The sequence below is a fragment of the Amaranthus tricolor genome, chromosome 5, assembly GCF_026212465.1.
Source record: "Amaranthus tricolor cultivar Red isolate AtriRed21 chromosome 5, ASM2621246v1, whole genome shotgun sequence".
NCBI classification, from domain to species: Eukaryota; Viridiplantae; Streptophyta; class Magnoliopsida; order Caryophyllales; family Amaranthaceae; genus Amaranthus; species Amaranthus tricolor.
In genome coordinates, this window is record NC_080051.1 from 15119285 (window position 1) to 15141153 (window position 21869).

At 30.9% G+C, this 21869-nt stretch overlaps 1 protein-coding gene across 2 annotated transcripts; it reads right to left on the bottom strand.

Annotated features, from left to right (window-relative positions):
* Window positions 1-3071: 3071 nt before the first annotated feature.
* LOC130812754 (neutral ceramidase 2-like) lies at window positions 3072-14646 on the bottom strand. 2 transcript variants are annotated; one of them, XM_057678336.1, is made up of 10 exons: window positions 14359-14646; window positions 12552-12953; window positions 9836-10044; window positions 7823-8173; window positions 7268-7532; window positions 6903-7173; window positions 6667-6792; window positions 5822-5885; window positions 4717-4883; window positions 3072-3925 (listed from the first exon to the last, which is right to left on the bottom strand). In XM_057678336.1, exons 2-10 carry the CDS (start codon window positions 12893-12895, stop codon window positions 3377-3379), a joined length of 2346 nt encoding a protein of 781 aa, XP_057534319.1. In that variant the 5' UTR covers window positions 12896-12953; window positions 14359-14646; the 3' UTR covers window positions 3072-3376. The 2 variants fall into 2 exon arrangements, with proteins under 2 accessions (XP_057534319.1, XP_057534318.1); XM_057678335.1 differs by having other exon boundaries at window positions 7835-8173; window positions 14359-14621.
* Window positions 14647-21869: the final 7223 nt, after the last annotated feature.

A 21869-nucleotide genomic window follows, 5' to 3' on the forward strand; every position in this document is an offset into this window, starting at 1 on the left:
CAAGTGACACCACTTTTTTTTTCCAGATTGGCCCTTGGGAAGTGATGGGATACATTAATAGTCTCGATATTATCGTTCTTAAGATCATGACCAAATGATCATCTTCATTAGGATCATTACCAAAACAAGCATCAACACTGTTATCCCTTTGAACTTGTTCAACAAAATTTTCATAGAATTGGCTAAGGTTTGTGTCACTGTTTGCCCCTTTGCGCTTCATGATTCTGAAATAATATACGGCCAAGAACAATGATAGCGGTATAATGTATAAAGAAACAAACACTTCTACGAACTATGATGAAAAATAATAAATAATAATGCAATAAACATAGACACAAATTACGAGGTTTGCCCAATGTAGGCTACGTCCTCGATGGTGGTTAGCTTGTTTAAATTATAGAGAATATCAATGGAGTTCTCAAGAACTCATACAATGGAGGGTATTACACTTAGAAGAAGAGAGAAGAGAAAGAATAGGGTTTGCGTTTTGCTTTGGGTTAGAATGATACTATGTAGTGAGCTACATTCACTATTTATATAGAGAGTCATATGGTGATGAATAGAGAAGGGTCCAGCCCTAATAAAAAGCTCATACAAAATATCGCTAATCAAACAGAGGTTGTTGTTGTGTGTTGCTCGACCCACTCGAGCGAAACAACACCAGGTCGAGCGAGCCAAGCTCTTGGTTGAGCGAAGGGGTCAGTAGCTTAATGATCATGTCGAATCAGCATGCAAGTCTCACACAACACTAATCAACAATATAGGCTTCTTCATTGCACTAATTTATTACCTCATTATCCACACTCATCTCTTATTTCATTCATGCACCAACAAATACAAATTAACATTCATTATGGTACACTCAAATCACACCAAACCTTCCAACATTCTTCATCCTCTAATTCTATTTGAAATGTATTCACCCAACATGGGAAACCTAATTAACAACTTAGCATGCACCCACGACTAGTCACAACCTATAACCTCAATTACCAATACCCCGTCAAACCCCATTTTAAAATTTGACCATAACAAACTTTTAGAATCTCCTCTATAAGACAAAACAACTTTGCGTTTGACATATATTTCACCTCTTAACATAAGTAAATCGAAGTTCCCATCTTCACAAATTGTTATAAGAGACAGTATTTTTTAGAGATCATCTTTTAAATTGGCCCAAAACTAATTAAATGTAATTTACATAATAAAGAGAACTTTAAAAATTAAAAAACACGTGCTCCTCTAGATTCAGTTATAAATTACATTGATTTTTTTTTAACGGTTATTATAGGTATTGTTGATTGTTACTGTTGGTCTTTTCGAAACAGTAGTAGGCATTTTCACTTGGTATAGTAGCCATTTAAAATAGTTTTGATAGGCATGTGAAACTACTTTTGGTAGGTTTTTAGTGATAATAGTAATTTTTAATTATCAAAATAGGCATTATAAATAGTTAGAATATGCATTTTGAACTAGTTATAGTTATTGTTGTATTTATTGTTTCTTAATGTAGTACTTATTTTTAGACAATGAAGTATGTGTTTTTAATTAATGAAATAAGCATTTAAATTTACTGAAGTAGGTATTAAAAGTTACTATAGTATAAAATTGACTAGTGATTGTAGGTATTTAGAACTTTATAAGTAGTTGCATTTTCAATAAATATAGTAGGCATTTAAAATAGTTTTCACATGCATGTGAAACTAAGCTTGGTAGGTATTTTTAGTTAAGTAGATTTTTAATCATCAAAGTAAGCATTATAAATATTTATAGTATGAATTTGAACTAGTTTTAGTTATTATTGTACTCATTGTTTCTTAATAGGAAAATTTACTTAGAATAATCTAATATTTTCATGATTTTCTTACCATAATCTCACCTATTGATTAACCATGAATAATTCAAACTTTCAGATGTATTTGCCTAGAATAAATCTGTTAACCGGATGACTTTATGGCAATTTTTTTTAAAAAAAAAGAAGATAAATTAAAAAAATGTCGAAAAATGTAAAAAAAAAATAAAAAATATATTTCTGATTTTTTATGAAAATTTTCCAAATTTTTCTCTAATTTAACATTAATTCTCAACTTACTTTTTTGGTAAATTACCACTATAGCAGGTCATCCTGTTACCTTACTTTACTAAAGGCAAATACCCTCTAAAGTGGGGATTATTCATGATTAATCAATAGATGAGATTATTGTAAGAAAATCAAGCAAAGGTTAGATTATTTTAGATAATTTTTCCAATAATAAAGTAGTTGTTTAACTTAATAATGAAGTAATCATTTAGATTAACAGAAGTATGTATTAAAAGTTACTCCCTCTGCTCCCTAATAAAGTTTGTACAAGGAATGTTTGCGAGATTTAAAAAAAATAGAATATTTTAGACAATGAATATATTATTTAATTGAATAATAAATTTGATGGATGAAAAGTGGGTTCCATAAACATTAAAAAATATTAAAAGAAAGTTAGTGGAATTATAAGACTTGTGGAAAACATGTGAGGATTATAAGGAGTATAAAAATATTAAAATAAAGTTAGTAGAAATGTATGTCAATAATATATGTCAATAATATATTTAGTGTTTGAAATTAGGAGAAATTGTCATAATTACTTACAAAAACTCACATTTTGTCAAAAACTTCCTTTTTATTTTTAAATTCTTTTGTCAAAAACCACCTACTAAAATACATTTTTTGTCAAAAGCGACCACCTATTATGTTTTGACAAAGAAATGTGTTCTAGCATGTAGGTTTTGACAAGCAAATAAAACTTATTAATAGGTAATACTAAGTAGTTTTTTACCTTTATAAGTAGGATAAAATCGTAAAATATATGAAATCTGTAAGTTACAAGCTTTTGATAAACAAATATATTTTATTATGTAGTGTTTTACAACAATGAAAAGAAAAAGTACTTTCTGATAAAAAAGTGAATATCTTTATGTAGTTTTTGACAATTATATATTTATCATTTAACACAAAAATAAATCTATTTCTATAATTGATAATGTTAATTATTACTTCTATATTGATTAAAATACAATACTTATTTCAGACCAGCAGCTAATAGAATTTGGTCAATGCATTGATTTTACTAGCTCAGGAGTAAAAATTTTTTGGGGGGTGCTACTCAATACCAAGAATCACCGATGCGATTCCTTATCATTCATCACCGATCATGCCGAGTAATGCCGGCAATCGGCCTGAGTACAATGATAGGTCTACAAATATCAAACTTTACAGACATAAATATTACAGTTAGAAACTTGCTATTTCGTTATAAAAAGTAGGCATTTTTTCTTATTGTCTTGAGAAATTCACCAGCATGGTGTTAACTCAATAATCACATTAAATGTACACAACACTGTCTCATATTACCACAAATGCACTAGATGTACCCTCGAAGTGGCGAGGAGAACCAAAAAGGCCCTTTGAGGCACCAAAATGACGTATTCTATATACACCAGGTTGCGCACCTTTTGGGATCCTCCATTCAATTGTGGCCTCACTCCGGGCACTGAGTTTGGCAGGCCTTGACCATTTGAACCGGAGACAGAAGTCGTCATCATCATATACTGGTTCCCAATTGTCCGTTCCATGGAGCATCTCCACCAAAGCGAATGTACCTTCAGTCATGAGATCATTTCTTGGGCAGGCTGAGACAAAAACAACACTTACCATGTCACCTCTTTTATATGTTGCGTTCTTGGGAACATCTGACTTGGCATCTCCAAAGTTTGAACCAATAGGAGCCATGTCTAAGACAACTGGAGGGAGAAAGCCCAGTTGCTTGTTGAGGAGATCTGGTGGCTGTGGACCTGGTTCAACACTTTGGCCATGGATGAGGGCTGTAGCAAGCTTCTTGAATTCTTGGATGAAGGCACTAAGAGTATGCGGACCATATAGAGTTGATGCACCCTACAAATTAATATCAACCACCGGTAAGCAACAATATGGGGGTTGGAGGAGGTGGTGGGGGTCTTGGAAGGGGAGGGGGTTAGTTTTGGATGTCCCTTGATCAACAGGTGAAATAGATCATCTCAATTATCTATTGATCAGAGAGATGCCTCTAAAGGAACTATATTTTTCCATTAAGCCCTCTATTCTCAAATAGTGCAGCATAAGGACTTGACACAAATGTAAAAGAGACCTATGTGATTAGGGGATGGATAGAGCAAGATGGGAAAAAATACCTAAGGATGAAAATAAAGTGAAGTCACATTTAAAGGGATTAAAACAACAAAAAACACATATTTGAGTACTTCTGAACTTCTCTAGACCCCATTTTCACAATAATAGCAAGATATTTTGCTTTCATATTTAGCGTATTTCATGTTGATTTCCTTGGAGAATGCAAGCCTCTAGAAAGCTTGTCTTCTATCTTTGTACTTCTTGAATCTCATTAATACAATAACCATTACTTTTATCAATTCTACATAGTCATAGCATATCAACAGATTGTTCCAGTTCATAAGACAATAATTCAAGTCACTGGAATGCAATTAAACCATAACTTCAGTAGCTAAATGAATAGTAAATGCAATTTTCACAAATAAAATATGGAGTTGGTCCAATTGGGGTTTTAACAATTACGGGATCAACACCTTTTGCCGCTAAAGAGTATTGCTCATTGCATATTCAATCTACACAACATTATCTCATAGAAAGCAATGAATTATTATCAAACAATCATGGCTTGGAAAACAGACCTCATATCTTTGAACCTGGTATTCCTCATATGTGGTAACATATTGTGAGTAAGTATTTGTCAATCCTGCTATAACAACATGAAGACCGTTGAATTCTTGATTGGATGTGCTAGTAAAAACTGCTTTCACAGCATCTCGAAGACGCCTACCAGCCATTGTTGTGAACTCTGATGGGAGGGAGGAAAAAAAGCCACCAAAAAAATAAATAGAGGGAATGAAACAAATTATGTGTTGTTAAGGCCTTAAGCGTGTGAAACTATAAATTTTCTGAAGGTGTAAGCTCAAATAATATCATGACATTGCAGATGTGTACAAAAACATGCTTCAATGTACTTCTATATCCCAAACCATTTAAAAGCGTCTTCTCCCTTCAACATATAGAACATTATCCTAAAGTTAACTCAACAGCCACAAACTAGAACGGTAAACTCTCCTGGAAATTCATGGCACTAATTTAACAAGGGTAATTCAAAAAACATTTATTATAATAGATATGTGCACAGGGTGGGCGTGAATCGACCCCTAAGAATTTGTGTTGGCCAAATATGAACATGCAATTTTGTGGTGATTCCCAGCTGCAAATCTGAAACAAAACATTCTGACACTGGCAAACTAAGAATCGTGCATCGTGATGAACTATAAACAGAGACTTTCCCTCCAATATCAATACTTGAACCCCAATTATCTAAGGTTGTGTTTCAGAACAAATATTTCATTTCAAATTGTAGATTTCAACTATTAAATCATAAATGAAGAACTTGATGATGACAAGGTTTGGGAAGTCATTCTCAGCAATGGTGGAATCGACTCAAATCCAAATTTGATTTTTATTTTAATTTGCCAAATACCGAGTCACTTCTAGATTTTTAAATGAAATCATAATTCCCAACATAACATTAAGAACTTAATGTTGCAACACCTTACGAAACCAACATCTCAATAGCAGCAAATTGACAAACTGGCTGCAAGATTACCTGAATATATGCCAAGATTTACGGACGATTCAATCCAACGATTGAAGTCTGACATGATATTATAATTATTTCTTCAAAAAACAAAAATCTAAATGTTTGGAAGCCTGAAAATTAACAAATTATATGATTACCTGATGGTACACTAAGTATAACAAACTGCCCAATTCGCACAATCTGGAGAGGGAGTATTCCAGGCTGCAAAGAAATAGCTTCATAAGGAAAGACTAGTGATCAAAAGATCATCACTGGATTCACTTAAAAATCACACAAGGAACAATTCTATGAGGTAAACAAGTCTAGTGAATAGTGACTAAATAATGTCGATAAAGGATATACTTACTGTATCACACTCTAGAACAGCATAATACCTAAATCTCATTTGTTTTTCAACAAGTAAAATTTAATTATTCATATTACATGCAAGCTGGTTGCATTCTCATTCTTTTGTTTTCTTTCTTTTTCTCTAAATTTAGTTCCTATTTCAACTGAGCCTAAGATTTGTAATTCTTTGATTTATGATTATAATGGACAATAGTAAAGTGGCTCATTAAATTATGTGCAATCTAGGGTCAAATTAACCACTTTGTTATACATGGCTAAGGTTGTGCACCCGATTCCCAAACCCTACCTGAGTTATTTAATGGCATTAAGGAAACGAAATGTTGTTTTCTAAATTTAGCTTTCAGTTGAAGTAGTGATAATCCTTCTCACCAAACCAAATTTTTATTTGTGCCCATTAACGCAGATTTGGCTTTGAGAATTCTAAAAAAATGAACTAGTTATCAGTTACATAATCTTATGCACTCATGACCTAAAATCTATACAAGACTAATGCTTCAGAACAAACATTCCAGTTCTTCGGTGAAACATTCAAGTTCAACAAGTGTTATAGCCTGTACTTCAGCAAAAGTTGACCATCCAAAGAATGAATAACACTGCCTAATCATAAATTATATACGGTCAAGAAGACACTTACAGCCCAATCGTAAGGCACATTCATTTCACCAGTATCAAGTAGGATAGGTTTTGGTTTTTGACAGTCAACCTGCTCTTTACTTGGTGTTTTCAATACATTTCTCACCAATTTCCAGAAGGGGTTTCCCTAGCAAAAAGCACCATAAGAATAGTGACTTACTGTAAACACTAACCAATGAACACATGTATGATATGGGTAATGCAGTACTAGAACAGTTACATAGTGGTTTTATTCACCTGATCATCTCCCTGCTTAAAATCAAAAGCTCCTGGTCCATCTGTAGTACCAGCAGCAAACGCAAATCCCATTGCAGCCGGACAAGTTTTGACTACCTCACTACCACCTCCTTCTTTAGGGATTGTCACCTCAAGTTTAGAGAAATCCACAAAAGCATGGCGAAAATTAATCTTCCCTTTTATCATTTCAGATGCCGTTTTAAAAAGGTCAACAGCTTTCCTGAACTGTCTTTCTCCAATAATGCGTGTGCTCTCAAATTCATCTGGATAACTGTGATGAAAAGATACATTTCAAATTTAGCATGGACACTGAAAAATACCCACAATATTAGAGGAAATTCTTTAAGAAAATGGTGATTCCATACCCTGGTCCTCGTCCATAGCAAAGCTCATTCTTCCCACCACATGTACTATGATTAAAGTCGCAAGGAAGGCCTGTGTCGATGCAAAATGCACCTAAAACATTTGGACTAACATCACCACAATTTGACTGACAAAATGCAGAGACAAATTTAGGTTTATCACCCTGTCGAAGAACACTTCTAACCCGCCTAGAAATGCTCAAGAACTTCGTCACTTCTCTCCTAGAAGAAGCCTGAAAAGAAGCAGCCAGATCCAATAATTTGCGATCTGCATAAAAGAACATTAAAAAGATTTTTAAATTCAAATAATTTAGTGTCAAGTTTTATCAGTAGCTGCATGAAGGAGTTTGGATGTGGGCATGACATACTCCTCATCAACAGCCTTATATATCAAGACCATTGGAGAGAAGTGAGAACACCCTAAAATCCTCATTCTGGGTCGGATGTGGATTTTGGACATGACTTGCTCATCAACAGCCTTAAATATCAAGACCATTGGAGAGAACGCCTAATAATCCTCATTCTGAGAGCACAACTGGAGTATTACTTGATACTTACGCTTATTGTTACCTTCAGGAATAATGTTGGAAATCCTCCGGGGAATTCTTTCTGATCCTACATGGGATCCATCAGAAAAAACATTCCCGCCTTGCTTTCCATCAAACCAGTCTTCCATAAATCGTGCGGCAGCACCTTTGTTATCCCCACTTATCAACGAATTTGTACGACTCATGGATGTCCCATGAGTTGCAAACCAGTTAAAACTGCCAACTGGCCCCCATTCATCATCTACAAACTTCAAGAGGGTCATCTCCTTATCAACATCATACTTGTACTTGTTGCGTTCTTCAGATGGATTGTTTAAATAAGCACTAGGGCTACGATTGACGCCAGCATCAAGAATCTCTCCTGTATAACGTGTAGCATAATTTTGCAGAGGTGAGAATACAAGAGTATACTACAAATACACAGTAAAAAGTACCCTTTTAAACCCCGTATAAAAAGACAACGCAGCCAGTAGATCGAAATAAAAAGATACATAGATTGACATAAAAGGGTGGTCGTAGAAAAATGTGAAGGCAAACATCCATGTCAAAGTGAATAACATAAAAGTAAAAGACAAGAGTAAACAAGCCATTGACTTGTGTATCCCTTGGAAAACTACTTTACAGTTCGTAAGCCAAGAAACATATCATTACAATTATATAATTTGTTTGGGAAGAAAAAACTAATCATGATCATTCTTTCCAAGAAGGTTGTTGAAAATTATTTGAAGGCATTAATAGCTTAGAAAGGTGACCATGGAATAAAAATATGTCCATTAAGTTATGTAATGGTTGTTATCATTGGCAAATCTATATATGGTAGCAAGAGATAGCACCTGTCACCCCTATTTTTTCATAAAAAAAATATTATTATATTGAATAAAAATGAAAACATTATTGGTAGATGAATTGGTATGTCCTTTAAGTATATAATATGAGGTTTGTGTTTAAATCTTCCAAGCTAAAAATCTAATTACATTTATTCAAATTTTAGTATGGAAATTTTAATAAGTAGTAGTTTTTTCAATTTGGACTTTTTAGCTACATTTGCATCTCAAATGTAAGAGCTTTTTGTAGCAAATTCAATGGGAGGGAGAGAGTATTATAACTACTAAATTGATGTTTATATTCATTAGTCACTTAACTTTGGCTTTTTATAGCATTTTTATCATATTAGAGTCGATTTTTTATAGTTAATGCCTTGATGGATTGTAACCTCAATTAAAACTATAGTACACGTGACATTTTATGCAATCCCTCCGCCAAATTCCTAGATCCAACACTCACTCACTGCTATGTAACGTGCTTGAGAGTCAACACGACGTTAATCCCATTATATAACATCAAATGAATTCTCATAGTTAAAACGCTGCATTGATTGTTACGTAACGTTTAACGTCACTATTACAATGTTATTTGTGGAGAAGAGGTTATTGAAAATTTTCTTCTAATATTTCCTTAAATTTTAGAAAAAGTTCTTTTAACATCACTATGTTAAAATTTCATTATTACCGATCAACTTAAATCATTACATATCACTAAATTATAGTTATTTATCATATTAAACGTTAAAGTTTTAAACAAAATAAGTATATAATAAATTAACTAATTATCACTAAAAGTACCTCATATATTGCAATTATGATAGCTTGGGTATATTATTGTATAATGATAGTAGTTCAACAAAAAAAATGTAGTTATAAAGCTCAAATTTCCCCTTACGCGATATTTTTTCAAAAATTCACTCAGTGTCTGCCGTGATTCGCGTTATTACTCAGCTAAAATTGTTTTTTGTGGCACTGCAAGTGTTTTTGCATATGCATTTGTGTCCGTTTTTTCCATTGGTAGGACATATCACATAATTAAGTACTAGTAAGTGTTCGAAAAGCATTCATGTAAGATAGACACCGAGAGAAGATTATGCTAGATAGAGAAAGATGGTTCCATAATAATGGATTCGAAGATAAGTTATCACCTAATTAATCAACAATAATGATAAGAAAGTTGCAGAGAAAACTTAGCTTACCTTTGTTCACAAAGATTGATCCAGGTCTCAGATTTCCATGGGCTAGTATAATACTTTGTTCAATGCCATCAACAAGAGCATCAAATGACTGACGCACAAATCCAAGTGAAGTTACAATATATACAACATATTGCAAATAACCTCCAGGACCAGCGTGTGTATGAATACCACTAATAGCAACATTATTTTCAGTGTAGAGATTCCCATACCTACAAACATAATTCTTTAAAATAATTAAGATTATCGAAATTCTTCTTCAAAAACGATGATAACATAATGTAGTAGTAAACATTAGGTCAATTAATCACCTGAACAAGGTTTTTTCAATCATTTAAATAAGTAACATATGATCAGAATTTTGCTCATTTCTGAGTGTTAAAAAGCCCTTCATACAATTTCCTAATGTCTAAGTTCCAAAAAAAACAAGGTAGGTTATTCTATGTTCTATGAAGATCCCTCATGGTAGATCCAAAGAAGAGTAAGACTTGGATTGAAGATATAACAAACATTTGTCTAAGAAATTTTTAATGTTTACGTAAATTGTGTTTTCATCTTTGAAGGTTGAAACTTGTATCAATCAAACATTGTACTTACTTTTTGTAATTCTTAGTTTTTCAACGCATTAGTTTGTTAAAATTAGTTAACAAGTTCACGTGAAGTCAATGCAAACTACGAAGAGATAAGAGGAAGAAACACGAGAAAATCTCCGAGTCTAATAGAAGTCGTGCACCATAAGACAAGCGGAAGAAGATACTTTAACTTTCATGCCCATATAACGAGGGTTAATTTCTTTTTCCCTCCTAGAAGATTTGAACAACAAGAAAAACGTTGTAGAGGTTGAGGTAGTTTTGAAGCATTGGACGTAAAATGGATCTAAGGGGGACTAATTTAATATTCCCTCCTTAAGTATTTGTAAAGCCCAGAAGGATACTTTAACTCTCATGATTCAAATTGCCCTCCAAGAACTCAAATAAAAACCAACTTCATAAGATATCAACTTGACAGCTTGGCGTGCAACAAAGGAGATGGTAGAATAATTTCCCTCCTATATACAAAATGATGAAGGAAGTTTCATAACTTCCACATAAAAGTTACGATAGCTCTACTTCACATGTAATATGCTAGATTAATGATAGTTTAGGTCTTTCTTTACTTTCATATATACTTGTATTATGGGAAGGTATAGAGTTCATTAAAATTAATAAAATCATTTTGCTAAACAATTTGTCAGCCTTTAAATTCTTGGGTTAAAACTTGAAGTAAGAAAGTCTTTTTGCAAACCATAGTGGTATGTCGTTTGACATCTTAAGGGCAATAGATTTCTAATGTGGTGTGTCTTTATCATTCGGGATCAAAGTTTGCTAAACTATACTTCTTTCACTACCATTCTATTTGCATATTTGCATTAGTTGTGGTATTGCATAATCAACTAATCCATCTACATCCCTCAAAAATTTCAACCTTTATACTGCTACATTACTCATGACATTCTCTATTTTTCCTCAAATCCTCAGCTTAAACATATCTTGATCCTTTCTTTCTTGTTAGAAGTTTTATACTCTGGTAAGTCACATATGAGTATACAACACTAGGTGTTGAAATTGGTGACTCAAGTTACCCAATTTGACTTAGTTTATATTAGCTAAAGCTTTGGACTCTTGCATTTTGGAGTTTTAAAACATGGAAGAAGGTTGCTTGATACTTTAATCATGGATTACAATCCCATGCTCATAGAGAAGAGAAATTTTATTTTGATGAGAAACTTTTGAACATGAGTTTCATGATCAAGGTCATGGATAACGTTTCTTTGGGAAAAGAGTGAAGCAAGAAGCTTGAGAGTTATGTGGCGTTTATGATATTGGACCATGGGTGTATGAGCATGATGTGAACAAAGAAGCAACTGCCAACAAGTGCTCAAACGAGCTGCTGCCAAATGCAAGACAGAAACTGCTGCTCAAACGAGCATACAGCTGCTCAAAGCAGCCCCTCAAGGCACAACTTTGTCCGTTTCCTCCCCCTCTTTGCCTATACTTATCGGCACTTGTATTTGATGTAAACTAAGCCTAAACACTTATTTAGTGCTTCATCTAGCCACTTTGCTTGCATTCTATCTCTCTGTCTTTCTCAATTCTCTTCCATGCTATTTAGTATCTCCGTTTTAATCTCTTCATTAGTGCATAAGTAAGCTCTATCCTATAAAAACAAATTAATAAAAAACATAAGCCCTAGGGGCAGACGTAGCCAATTAAGTAACCTCGTTAAACAATAGTGTTATTGTTTGTTTATTATTGCATTAGCATCTTATTATTAGCATTAATCTAACTCATTAGTAGTTGCACCTTAACCCACAATATTGAACATTTTCCTTCCTTTGCTCAATGCTTTTGCTCCTTAGCTCCGTTCATAATCTTGTTTATTTATTATTGCATTATCATATTATTACTTGCATTTATCTTCCTCATTCATTAGTTGCACCTTTACCCATTATACTCAATACTTTTCTTCCTTTGCTCATTGCTTCTGCTCCTTAGCACCATTCATAACACCAAGTTGTTCGACATAATTTATAATGAATTAACTCTCAGCTTTTTCCTCAACCACCTAATATGCTTATGAAATCAAGAATTCCACTCTTCAAAAACTTAAACATTTGCAATGGGCCACTTTAAATATACATATGTCACAATAATTATCCAAATTAACAAATGTATGTTACCTTGCTTTCAACCTCTCAATCACTTTGATTGTCACAAGTTGTGAGGCCATACAAGCGTCCAAATTCACAAACACTACACGGTTTCCTTCAGGTTCTGCAACAATAAATGTCCGAGCACGCAACCTAAAATGGAGCCCTGATGCAATTTGTTCAGCATTTGCATACCCCATCATATTTACATCAGCAGCGGGCCCAGTAATGTCATAGCTCCCAAGCCCAATCAGATATTCGGAAGTTGCAAATGCTCCTTTTCCAGACCAATATAGCAGCATAAGTAGAAACCAGCAGCACATGACTCCATAGTTTCCCCATTGTACTAGATATGAGGAAAAAATCAGCTTCATTGCAAAGGCAATTATATGTATTTAAGATTGTATTCAGATCACCGCATATGCCTTGGGCCTTGAGAGGGAAAAAAACACACAAAAAAAACAATTCAGCATTAACGACTTGCTAGTTGCAACTATGATAGACAACAAATAGTAGAACATTATATTTGCCCATCTCCGTCAAATCAAAATGAAAGCCACAATAAGCTTAGCGTAACAAAAATGACATAAGCACACACCAATTTATTTCTCCAAAACCACATCTTATGAATTTACACTAGCTTTCGATCTTGAGCAGTGAATGAGTTCTTTCAACGCGGCTGGAAACTTACTAAAATAATTTTGATAGCATTATTGCAATGAAGGTGGTAGACAATGACTTTATGTTATGGCTCATAAGTGATAATTAAACAACAATATGCGTACAATAGTGGAGGCTTGGAAATACCACAATTTATAAAGTGATTGAAGTAGTATTAGTATTGTAGTAGTAACTAGTAAATTGTAATAGTAGTAGCAGAACTCCTAGTGGGACCTAACTCCTTTTCCTTTTTACTTATTGACGTTAAATTACTCCGAACATATTAACAGATTGATCTTTCATTCGAGAACTAAAAACCATTCTTGTAAGGTGAATATCCATTAAGAAAAAGCAATAGCTGATAATACATTTCAGTATTACCACGTAAAAACAATCCTCATGTAGATACATCATTCATTCTCATAATAATCTTATGGACATGTTCACCAGTGGCAAATTGAATCACCAACAAATAAATGCCCCTAAACTTTGTCCCATGGAGAATGTTAGAATTTAAGAAGTGGGCCTGGGAAACCCAAACAAGAGGAGAAGAGATAACCGACTTACATGCCCGACAGAGATTCAATACTAAAACTAATTGGTAATAGTGGGAGTTCCTCCTCAAGATTAAAAAGTGACATATCCTCCTCCCGTTTGCCGGTGTGAGACAACTCGTATGTAGGCAATAATGAACAAATTTGAACAGGAGACAATCAACATAAAGCAGGGTACAACAACGAAAATCATAATAACTTCTTGATAATAATCATCATGAATTGCAAAAACAAAACATAAACAATACAGTATCCATATTTTCATCATAATTTGAGTGAGTGGTGGCTAAAATGACTTTAACTCCAACATAAAAAGACAAAATTTCCAGCATAATTTAAGCTAATTGAATTTGAGGTAGCACTTAAACCTCACAAGCGTTCAATTAGTTAAACAAATCTAATCACAATCATAAAACATTATAATCACACAGAAGGAACGCCAATACATTTTAGAACGCCAATACATCTTAGTATCTTACTCAGACTAAATCTCTATGATTCATACGGTCATTGATTAGCAAACACAAAAAAGCAATTGATGATAAGAAAACAACGCAATCAAATACATACATCAAACTTGAAGCATATACAAAAACGCATAAATTGAAAATTAACATAATTACCTAAACAGTAGAAATTTCCGCGCCAATTGTCCCAATGAATAAAGAAAAAACCTGCAGATTGCGATAAATAATGGCGAAGAATGAGCAAAAGAAAAAACAGAGAGAGAATGATAGAGATTTGAGCGTGTGAAAGAAAATAAAAAAAGTGGGCGGAAATTTGGAAGCTTGAATTAATGGCGGAAAAGTGGGACTCAGTGTTCCTTAACCTACACCATTTGTAGTGAAGAAAATAATGTAAATATGTGATGAAGTGAAGCTTCGTCAGTTTTGGCTTATATATGCTTTTGCTTTACTCAAGCAGTTATTGTTATATTTTCGCATTAGATTAGATATACTATATATTAATAACCAACTTATGTCGGTATGAGATGGGTCTATATAATAGCTTATTTTTGAATTGATTATTTTAAGATCATGAATAATTATTTTAAGGTTATAAGTAAAGACACTCTCTTGAGAAACCGTCTTTTCTAAAGACGGCTCTCAAGAGCCCAGCCCACTTTTCTTCTTTAATAAATATCTTAATTTAAAAAAGAAAAACTATTGTTTCAAAAAAAAAATACTATTTTTCAAAAAAAAAACTGTAGAAAATTGCTTTCTTTTTTTAAGATAAAAAATTTTCTGATTAACCGTCTATTTCCAAGCAAAATAAAACATTATTTAGTAATAAATCAGAGTTTTTTTATTTTTTTTTAAAAAAATCAAGGTTCATCAATGGTGAAAAACAGTGACGTTAAAGATGACAATTATGGCTAATATTTATGATTTGGGGTTAAAATAATATATTTTGGATTATAACATAATATATTTGGAGTTATAACTCAATATATTTGAAATTAAAACTTAATATATTTGAGGTTTTATAACATAATATATTTGCTTGTATTATTAGAATATCAATTTTGTAGTATTATATCACAAATATATACTGTTATAAACCAAATCTATTACGTTATAACTGCAATTATATATTTTGTTATAACCCCAACTATATTATGTTATAACTACAAATATATTATGGTTATAACTCCAAATATATTATGTTATAACTGCAATTACTTTTATTAATTTTTTCCAAACAGTAGACATTGTTGTCTTCTTCAACATTACTATTTGTACCATTAATGATGCTTAATTTTAAAAAATCCAAAAATTGTAAATACAACTAATATATAACACAATCTACCCAAAAACAATAAAAATGAAAGATTTAAAAACAAAAATGACAAAGTATAAATACATAACTTTAATGGTTTTGCAAATGTTTAAGAATATAAACAGAAAATAAACAACAATAGAGTTTGAGAAAGAAAGATAGAGATTGAAAACCACAAAAAGAAAAACTAAAAATGAAAGTTAAAAAGCATTGTTTAAAATGTTTAGTTAATTTTTTTTTTTTAATTTAAAAGCAAAATGTGAATCAACCCCAATAGTCAATGCCAAAAATATTTAATTTAATTTAAGAATTAAGATGAAATATATATCTAATATATTAACATATAAAATTCACAAAATGAAAATTAAAATAACAGTTTTTCTAACTTATGCATCATAGTTAAATAATAAAATTGATAATTATTTAAAATTTAATTTAAAATATTATTTAAATTATTAACACATTTACCTAATCCTATTTTAAAAGAAATCTTTTAAGAATACTAAATTAAAAATAATAATCAAATTTATCATCTAAATATATAATCGGTAAAATAAAAGTTAATTGCCTAAAAAGATCTGAAAAGCATAAACTCACCTGGACGAGAGAGAGAAACAGTAAGTGGAAGAGAAAAACCTCAGGGAATGTTATTGGGCGAGACAACAAGAGTGAAAGTAACGGCTTGACAAATTGGGTACAACCGGTTTGATTTGTCATTGTCATATAATTAAAGTTGATCTATTTTAATTATCTGGTAAAATTGAGCTACATTTAAATTTGAGTTTTTAATTTATTTTTAAAATAATTACTTTATAATTTTCAAGTGGATTTTTATAATTTTAAAATGATTGATTTAAAAATACACTAATTATATATGGATCTAACGGTCTCATAAAAGATTATCCGATTAAAATTTTCTAGAGAGACCATCAACTTATTCAACTAATTTTTTTGTTGGACTTGGTCACACAAATTTTGTGACTTGATCTAAGCCCAGTCGCATAAACCGTACTAATTTACCTTTTTTGTTTATTAATTTCTTTAAAATTTTAATTTTTAAAAATTTGTATAATAAGATATCTCATAGGATTTTTGTGGTGACAATGTAGATTAGTATTCGTGTTTTGTTATGAATATGCACTTTAAATTTTATAATTTACAAGTTTGGGCCTAAGGACATGTGATTTAACTATGTGAGAATTTAATCAATGTAGTGTTATATATTTGAATGACATGCATCTGTTTTGAAAAATTTTAAGAAATTTTGTACAACGTTAGTTCTTATTTTATAAATATAACATATCAAGATTTTTCATAACCGTACTCTGTATTTTTTTTTGATTGGAAAGATGTTGATTGAGATGGTAATTGCAGATTTCGAGCAATTATCTAGAATTGTCATTTACTACTAAATGTCATGACACTAGAAATGCGAGTACACAAGTATCATTCTCTCATAAGACACAATTGCTATTGACTTTAGCTTAGACTACAATAAGAAATTATACCTTTGTAACAGGGTTTAGTATAACCGCTTGTATTTAACAGCAGAATCAGTAGACAATGCCCTACACCAACTCCCATACTTTGTGCCGCTTGGCCTATTAGACAAAATTATTTACAAAATTAATCGATAAACTTTTGCTTTAGGTTTAAAACATTTATGGAAATCCACGTGTTCCGTGTACATTGAACAAAGATTAAGTTTGATGAATAGATAAACTTTTGTTCATTGCCTTATTATCGCTCTTTACCTCATTCTTTACTTTTTTTTCTTTATTTTTAGTTATTTGTACGTATTCTATTTATTTTATTTGTAAGTTGCAGGTTTCTCTCTCTTTGAATACCTTTCTCAAGTCGAGGGACTCTTTGACCGCACTCTCCTCTATGGGTATGAGTTATCGTTGTTCTTTCCTCCTCAAACCCTAATCATAGGTTTCTATGAGTGGGATACATTATTGGATATATATATATATATATATATATATATATATATATATATATATATATATATATATATATATATATATATTGTAGCCACCTCGAATTATGAAGGCAAACACTAACTGGAATTTAGTATTAATCAAGTGGAAGTTTACTTTTGCCAACACAATTAAGGGGTTAGTTAAAGGTCAAACTAATATCCAAGGATAATACTTGAACCAAACCAAAGCAATATAACGAAAGTCTTAACTGTCCAAAATATAGAAAAATTACAACAAAATCGAAATAAGTCCAAAGTTCAAATTACATCCTTAAATTAGTCTAAATCTAAACTAATATTCTCTCAAATACAATAAAGAGATCTAAACAAAAGGGGAGTCATACTCCAACTCGGGTTCATCTTCGGCTGGCATATCCATTCTCCGTCGAGGTGCCATAGGGGTTTACTTTAAAAATAAAACCATTGGAAAAACATACAAAACATAGTATCATCAAAAAGGCTGAGTATAAATACACTGGTGTCCGTCAAAAAAGTTATTAAAACCTTTTTTTTGTTTGAGTTAATTCATTTTGAAATATGCTTTTTCATTAGATAATCATATTATGATTCAAATCCAATTCAATAGCTACATAGTCATTTCAAATTCTCATTTTTCATCATAAATCATAAGATCTCAATGGATCCAAATCAATTTCAAACTCATATCATAAGTTTACATGGGTACTCTGTGAGTCATTCTGTGACTCGTTTGGTAGTCGGTCTACCGTCCGCGACATGTCCGGCAAGTGTAACACAATGGTATTGTGAACAATATACGCACTCAGCATTGGTGAGTCGTTTAATCATGCACACAACATTCGCTGTGGCATATGTACCCGCCATTTAGGCTAAAACATTTTTTGTACATAATATATATCTTGTAATTTTAATAGCATTTTAAAGTCAAAAAATATTAACTTTTTCCATATGATAAACATCTTTTATTTGCACATAGCAAAACATACTTTATTTGCGACTTAACAAAATCAAATCATAATATTTCCCACATGGGTAAAACATGCTTAGCATAATTATATCATTAAACATAACCTTTGTATTATATTGGGGCATCACTAGCATGTATGGAAATGCATCGTAACAAAAAGTAATTAAAGTTCAATACGATATTTTTAAGGAAACCACTAAAATGTTTCGTTTCAATCCTTCGTAAAGTAAATATAACTTAAAAGGGTTTTGAAATTCATTCAAAACAACTAAAATATGATTCATAAGTCTATAAAATCATTACGACAAAAGATTTCATAAAACACTATTTTCTTAAATATGAGATAGTTTTGCCGGTAATAAAATCGATAATTGATTTACAAAGTACATATTAATTCTCCAACAAGGCCCAAATTAAAAAAGTCATTATAATACCTTATTTAAAATGAATTTAAGGTTCTCCCATCAGATTATAATTGGTTATGCGAATTTATAACGATCTTATAATCATTTTCGACAATTTGGGTATTTACCGTTATTTAAATTGTATCTTAAATCCGTAAAATTTATAAACCATCTAATTTAAACTTAATTTATATTATGAGACATTAGGTTATTAATATAATTATACATTTTTTATATAGGTCTGTTTTTACCCAAATTAAATTAACTATATTACACTTTTCAATAAATAAACATTTTCTATTAATTTGATAAATTAGTAAATAATTAATAACTTATTTTGTAAAATCATACCAAAGTTCTAGAAGTCATATAACATGTTTATTAGGCCATTTGAACTTATAAAAAAAATCATGTATGATGTTTTATTATTTTGTATAGACATTTTATCGATAAATAGAATAAAATAGGTTTAAAATTATTTGAGTCCGAATAAAATATTATAAAACATTATATGATATTCCAGAAGCTATTTAAGGGGTATAAAATTTTAAATAACCATTAAAAATCATGTGGGGTATTTTTAATAATTAATATCGTTATTTTACCGATAAACCGAATAAAATTTGTTTAAGTCCATATATGGTCACGAAAATCCATATAAATTTTTGAACATGTATATACTGTTTTATAAGTGTCTCATAAAATTTTCATGTCCAAAAGAAGTCATTTAGTATTTATTTTATATTTTACCGTTTTCCAACTTACCGATTATTAATAACATAGTAAAAATTATTAAGGTCTTAAATGTCAATGAAACCTTCCCAAACTTTTACCAATTTTATCTAATGTCCATATGAGTATGTGATAAAAATTTCAAGTCCATATGTCTTTGTTTGGTAATTATTTTATATTTTACCATTTTACAATTTACCGTTAAACAATTTAACGATTATTCAAAAATAATAAAAAAAAATTCCAAACTAAATATATTCTGGCCAAATCTTGTTGGAGACATTATAATATTTTTTTATTAATTATTTTTGATGATGAATAGTTCATCTAATACCATGTTTTATAATAAGAGTATTTAACACATTAAAATCCATTAAAATATCAATTTAACGAATAATCTCAACAAAAAGTATCCAAGAAATTTTCTTAGCATATAGCTACTGGAAATTTCTTTTAAAATGAATTTCAAATATTTTCAAATTCATATAATCATTTCCATCACAATAACTTTCACAAAGTAGTGTTAAACATGCCTTCAAACATACAATAATTTATAAAATCAACATGCATGATGCCCATAATAATAATACATGTAATAAATTATTCCATACTCAAATTTATCCTTTTGACATCATTTTTCAAGATTTAAGAACTTCTCTTTGGGAATTTTATTTTATTTTTTTAAAAAAACAAGTTTATACACAAACTTTTTCAACTTGTTCTTAAATCCTTTAAAAATCACTCCATGTGACATACCTCAACTCCAAGCCTATATAATTATTCTGTAAGCTCCTACGCGTTCTTAGAAGTGGTTCTAACTTGGGTTCCTTGCCCTTTAAGTCTCAACTCCAACTCCTCAACTAAACATATTGCATTCATCCAAAAATCAATAATAATTTTGGATTTCTAACATGCACTTAACTTTTCCTAGTTAGAGTTGTTAGACTAATACTTGTGATGATTTTAACATATTTGGAGTATACTTATTATATTATGTTGAGCAACATACTTAGTTAAGTCCCATAATTTTACTTGAATCCTTTAAGTAACAAAATTTATATGTTTGTGAAAATACATCTTCTTACTTTCTATTATGGCCTATTATTATAGCTTTATAAGTGATGATTTTCTTAGTTTAGAGATAAAATACTCATTTTAAATGATCTTAGTTTATAGAAAGATTCATGTAAAAAAAATGTTTTACATTTTCAAGTTTTAACAAAAACTAGTGGAATAAAGAAATGAACATAACTTACTCTATACTTAGTGCATTTCTTCAAGTTTGATGTCTATGGAAAGTTCTTAAGATGAAGATTATTTTTATGGAAGATTTGAGTTTATAAACATAAATTTTCAGAAGTTTTAGATGGGTTTTTGAAGGAGATTTGATGAGAATAGAAGGTGTTTTAGTTATTGAAAGTTTGAAAGATTCTAGTGTTTGTTCATGGATGAACTTGGGAGCAATGTATTGGGGTTTATGGCTGAATAATTATTCAGAAAATAAAGTGTTTTTGCTTCAAATACTTGTCTCTTGCATGCTTGTAATGATGCACAAGCTTTGGGTAGAACAAAAGGGGTTTTTGGATAGAGTTTTTAGCTTGTGTATAAAAGTATACAAGGGCTATAAGGGGGAGTAGGACAGCTTTAGCATGGCTGGTTGGGGTTGTTTTTTTGGTGATTTTTGTCCATCATTTGATCTATTATAGTGTAGGAACGGTTTATCTAAGATAGTTTAAGGTTTGGGTAAAAATTGTTGTACATGTAACAAGTCATGTAACTTGTACTTCATGTTTAAAAATCACTTGTATATGTGTGAAATATTTAATTTATATTACTCCCATCATGATATAATATGTTTGGGTAAAAATTTTTTTCGAACTGTTATGGGTAGTTGCTCAACTTTAAGTTTTACCTCCAAAGTTTACGTTACTTGTTATGATTCATAATCACGTTACAAATTAACAAGTTTTTAATCATTGTAGAGATTTTTCAAATTACTACCATCACTAATTAAATTATAATTAGTAACAAACAAATATATAAGAAAAATTAGGCGCTAAAAACGACTAATGAAATCTCCTAATAATACGACTGTTTCATATATATATATATATATATATATATATATATATATATATATATATATATTATTGATTTATTTATTTATTTATTACTCTCCTATTACTTTATTGGGTGGTGTCAAATTTTGACATGGATATTGATCATATGAGTTGGGTGGATTTCATTAAAAGATTAGGTTTTATTGGTAAAGTTATTAAATTACTTGTG